We start from the raw sequence: 4,574 nt of genomic DNA, 5'->3' as shown, positions 1-4,574 counted from the left end.
ATGGCCACCATTTTTTGTTTGGTACGTCCCTTTTGTGGTGCTAATTATGATTGCCGCCAGATAGAATTCAGTTAGGTGCACCAGATAGTCCTAATAAATCATACTCCTACATACGTAGCATGGGCCTCTTATCTAAAAATTGCGGAGGTATAGCATGAACCGTGTGCGCGGAACATAAACGAGTGAACAAATCCCACATAAATGAAATTCAAATGAGCTTCTTTACGCAGAAGCAACGAAAGTCGTAACAGGAGTATTCCTCAAACCTCAATGGTGTCAATCGTTGCTCCACCACGAACTTTACTTTTTCTTTTCGCCACAGGGAGCTCCTACCGGTTCTCCCCCGACGGAGAAAAGCAAACGTCGGCGGCGCGTCCCTAGCGGCAGCGTACGTACGGCGGACGACCGTCGTGTGCTCCGGCACGACGTAATAATTACTGTAATTAAGAGCGTACTCACAACAGCACTAAAGGCTCGACGGTAAACTGAATTTTGCGCCGCTGCCCTGTGCACCATGCACCAACCCTGACGAGAATTTCGACGGGACTCCAACCAGATGGAATCGGAGCAGCGACCGTCGCAGTCTGGGCAAGTCGTGCCTTGCAAAAGAGCGCATGCACATCCATCGCCTACCCGCCACCGTACCGTACCGGCGCGACCTCGCTACAGTGATGCTGATCGGAGCGTCGAGCCGCACCCCGTCGGCCATCTCCGTCGGTCGGAAAGGGAGTGAGATCTCGCTTTAGTTTTAGGAAATTCGAAAGCTGCCGGTAGTAGTTCGCGGCCGTGCGACACAAGCTAGCTCTAGCCAGCCCCCCAATGTCGTCGCGCCTACTACTACTACCACCACTGGTGTGGTAGGAGCGGTAGTAGTACGTGCGTGCGGTTGTTGGAGCCGGACCCCCGCGCCCGCCCGCGTTATATCTGCTGCTGGAGCACCAGCCCGATCCCGTCAGTGTCCCGGTGGTCTGGTGGCTACTCAGAGTGAGAGCCAAGCCAGAGCTAGAGCGGCCAGATCCCACCCACTCACCCAATGCGCGCGCGCCCCTCGTGAGCTACCAGAGCCGACCGACACACCCAGCAGAGCAGGAGAAACCAGCGAACGAACGGACAACATGGCGAAGCTCCTCGCCGTCCTTGCCCTCGTGGCCGCCGCCGCGCCGTTCCTCCGCGCCGCCGGCCAGGTACGCGTCGCCGGCAGTACCATGGAGCTTCGGAGAGTGAGAATGCGCGTGCCTGGCTAATGTTTGCTGTGGTGGCAATGTAATGCAGGAGGGTGAGGGTGAGGGCGGGGCGAGGCCGTCGGAGCTGCTGCCGTTCGCGGTGGGCGCGGCGCCGGAGGGGTGCGACGTCGGGCAGGGCGAGTGGGTGTACGACGAGGCGGCGGCGCCGGCGTACGAGGAGGAGGCGTGCCCCTACATCCCGGCGGAGCTGACGTGCCAGGCGCACGGCCGCCCCGACAAGTCGTACCAGCACTGGCGGTGGCAGCCCCGCGGCTGCTCGCTTCCCAGGTGCGCCCGCGCTCTCGCCGGAGTCCATCTATCTTGAAATCTATCTTTGCCGTCACTCACTCACTCACGCGGGGTAGATCGATGCGTGTGGAGTACGGTGAAATCCAAAGTGAATGCCCGCCACGCACGTAAGGGACCGCGCATAAAGATACGGAGGAGTAGACGGGTAGTACAAGTACGTAGTAGGAATAGTAGCGGTGCTCTGCTCTGCTGCTTTGTTTACGCTGGCACTCTGAAAAGTCAAGAGTTACCCGTGTCGTGGATAGGTTGACGCGGGAAAAATCCGACTGATGTGGTAATTTTGTCAGCTCCAAGCTTAGCTAATACAGTAAGGCGCGACGCCAATAATGGGCGGCACGGTAGGGCCTTCCCGCCATGGAAGGACAGCGCTACAGGGCAGGGTAGGTGAGGCACCATCCTCTCTCTCTCTGTTCTCGTGGTACCAACACAAGTTACTCGGCAGTAGAACTCAAAGATTCAAAACTTCAAAGCCGTTGTGCAGTACGTACTGCCGTGATTATCGTGAAGAGATTATGATCCTTGTGCGTGTCTATAGGTGCTCACGTGATGCAGGAGCAAGCACTCCAGATTGTCGGCTCCGTGCACGGGGACGTGCCTCCTGCGTTCTAGCTGCAGTTTTAACAGAGCAAATTAACGAAATTTACTGCCAAATTGCTGCGGATTCCGCACTTTTCCTCTGCCCCAAAACTGTGGCAAGCCAGGGCACGCCTTGGTGGTTCTGCATGGCTCTGGTCCAAAGAGTATGCCAAACATGCACGCCGTGCAGACAAACGAGACGAGGTCCATCAACGTTGGTGGATTTGGCAGAGGTAGGGAGGGAGGGACCGTGTACGTGCCGTGCCCACAAGTCCACCACCAATTTCGTCGTGATCCAGAAATCTTGTGCATGTCATGGCCCCGAGCGAGGTCTCATTGGCTCATTGCACAGCTCTTTTGGGGAAATGCTGAGTGGTGATTCGCTGTCCGAAAAGTTTTGGCTCAAGCGGCAGGGTTGGGTGGGCCGTAGAGGTCAACTAGCTATACTCAGCTGCAGTTGTTGCACTCGACATGTGCCATGTGAGAGCAGAGCACTGACCAAAAAAGGCTACGGTGATCAATCTAATCTAGTAATGAATAATTGGACTTCTGAACGGACACAGGTTTTTATATGAGAAATAGACAAACATTTCCTCTAAGAATGGTTGTGCTGCAGCTTCAACGCGACGGTGATGCTGGAGATGCTGCGCGGGAAGCGGATGCTGTTCGTGGGCGACTCGCTGAACCGGGCGCAGTACGTGTCGCTGCTGTGCCTGCTCCACCGCGCCATGCCGGAGGGCTCCAGCTCCTTCGAGACCGTGGACGCCCTCAGCATCTTCCGGGCCAAGGCCTACGACGCCACCATCGAGTTCTACTGGGCCCCGCTCCTCGCCGAGTCCAACGCCGACGACGGCGTCGAGCACCAGCTCAACGACCGCGTCATCCGCGGCGCCCCCATGGACCGCCACTCCCGCTTCTGGAAGGGCGCCGACGTCCTCGTCTTCAACTCCTACCTCTGGTGGATGACCGGCGACAAGATCCAGATCCTGTAAGCAACCCAACAAACATCTCCAGATCACTTTGATGATCTGAACGAAGCTCTGACCTTCTTCTGTATGCATGGGCTCGTTGCAGGAGGGGTGCCGACAACGACATGAGCAAGGACATCGTGGAGATGGGGGCGGAGGAGGCCTACAGGCTGGTGCTGCACCAGGTGGTCCGGTGGCTGGACGGCAACGTGGACCCCAAGAAGTCCCGGGTCTTCTTCGTCACGGCATCGCCCACGCACGCCAGCGGACAGCTCTGGGGCGACGAGGCGGAGGGCAGCAACTGCCACGCCCAGACCAAGCCCATCGCCGACGCGTCCTACTGGGGGAGCACCAGCAGGGCGATGCTGCGGGTCACCGGCGAGGTGCTGGGCGCGTCGGCGAGGGTGCCGGTGGGCGTGGTGAACGTCACGCAGATGTCTGAGTACCGCCGGGACGCGCACACGCAGGTGTACAGGGAGCAGTGGGCGCCGCCCACCAAGGAGCAGCTCGCCGACCCCAAGAGCTACGCCGACTGCACCCACTGGTGCCTCCCCGGCGTGCCCGACGCATGGAATGAGCTGCTCTACTGGAAGCTCTTCTTCCCCGCCAACGACCAGGCGCTCTGACGCGTCCTCGTCGTCGCTCTAACATGCGTCGTACAGTGTCGTTGCGATCGTCGTGCTGCGTCGTGTGGACGCCATGGCTATAATTCGTTCCCTTTTTTTGGCAAAAAATGTGATCAAATGTGTGTTCCTCTGCTCTCCTCACCGGATCTTGTCCCGTCACACGCTGGATGCGTTTCATGGGCTTGCGTGGCACGTATAGGCCACGGAAACGCTGAAATGTGAGCTCCAACGGTAGAAAATATTGTTAAGACCATCTACAACCAAGCTTCACAAATCGAGGCCCTATATCCCGCACAGGCGTGAGGCGCATCCAAGAACAGTGACCGGTCACCCATCATTTCCTCGTGTCTGCAGTCGCCCTTTAGAGCATCTCCAACAGGCGCGCAACCACGTGGCGCGCTAATTTTTCTTACAGCGCCGAAATAGCTTTTTTTGACGCGCAGCATGCCGTTGTCTCCAACGGCCGCTGCAAAAAATGGCGGTAGCTCCAGCAGGCGCGGTATATATACAGCGCTCGCGCCTAGCACAAATAACATTTCACACTCAAAATAGAACCAAGAAGATCAAACACATAAAAACTAAATCAACAATAAATAATTTAATTTATTACAACTCAAACAAATAGTTTATCTCGCAATACAACAAATAGTTCAACAATACAACATCAAACATACAACATGACTAGTTGTCAAACACCTTGTGGGTGCCGAGCTGCAGTGGGCCGCCGGACGTTGTTCGTCGGAGGAATAGCGCGCTCGAGGGGCAGCGGCGACGAGAGGAGGTGGAGGAAGTGGCAGCGGCGCGCGGGGATAGGCGGGGGAAGCACCGACGAGCGCCGGAGCAAATGGGAAAGGTGTGGGCGGCGGAGCCGG

The 4,574-nt window shown here is 57.3% G+C and overlaps 1 protein-coding gene across 1 annotated transcript; it reads left to right on the top strand.

Moving 5' to 3' along the window:
• The first annotated feature begins 923 nt into the window (after window positions 1-923).
• LOC123123454 (protein trichome birefringence-like 33) lies at window positions 924-3,843 on the top strand. The gene is made up of 4 exons (XM_044543961.1): window positions 924-1,184; window positions 1,273-1,511; window positions 2,725-3,096; window positions 3,183-3,843. Exons 1-4 carry the CDS (start codon window positions 1,116-1,118, stop codon window positions 3,700-3,702), a joined length of 1,200 nt encoding a protein of 399 aa, XP_044399896.1. The 5' UTR covers window positions 924-1,115; the 3' UTR covers window positions 3,703-3,843.
• The last annotated feature ends 731 nt before the right edge of the window (window positions 3,844-4,574 follow it).

The sequence above is a fragment of the Triticum aestivum genome, chromosome 5D (genome assembly GCF_018294505.1).
Source record: "Triticum aestivum cultivar Chinese Spring chromosome 5D, IWGSC CS RefSeq v2.1, whole genome shotgun sequence".
NCBI lineage: Eukaryota > Viridiplantae > Streptophyta > Magnoliopsida > Poales > Poaceae > Triticum > Triticum aestivum.
This window is presented reverse-complemented; position numbering and strand designations above follow the sequence as displayed.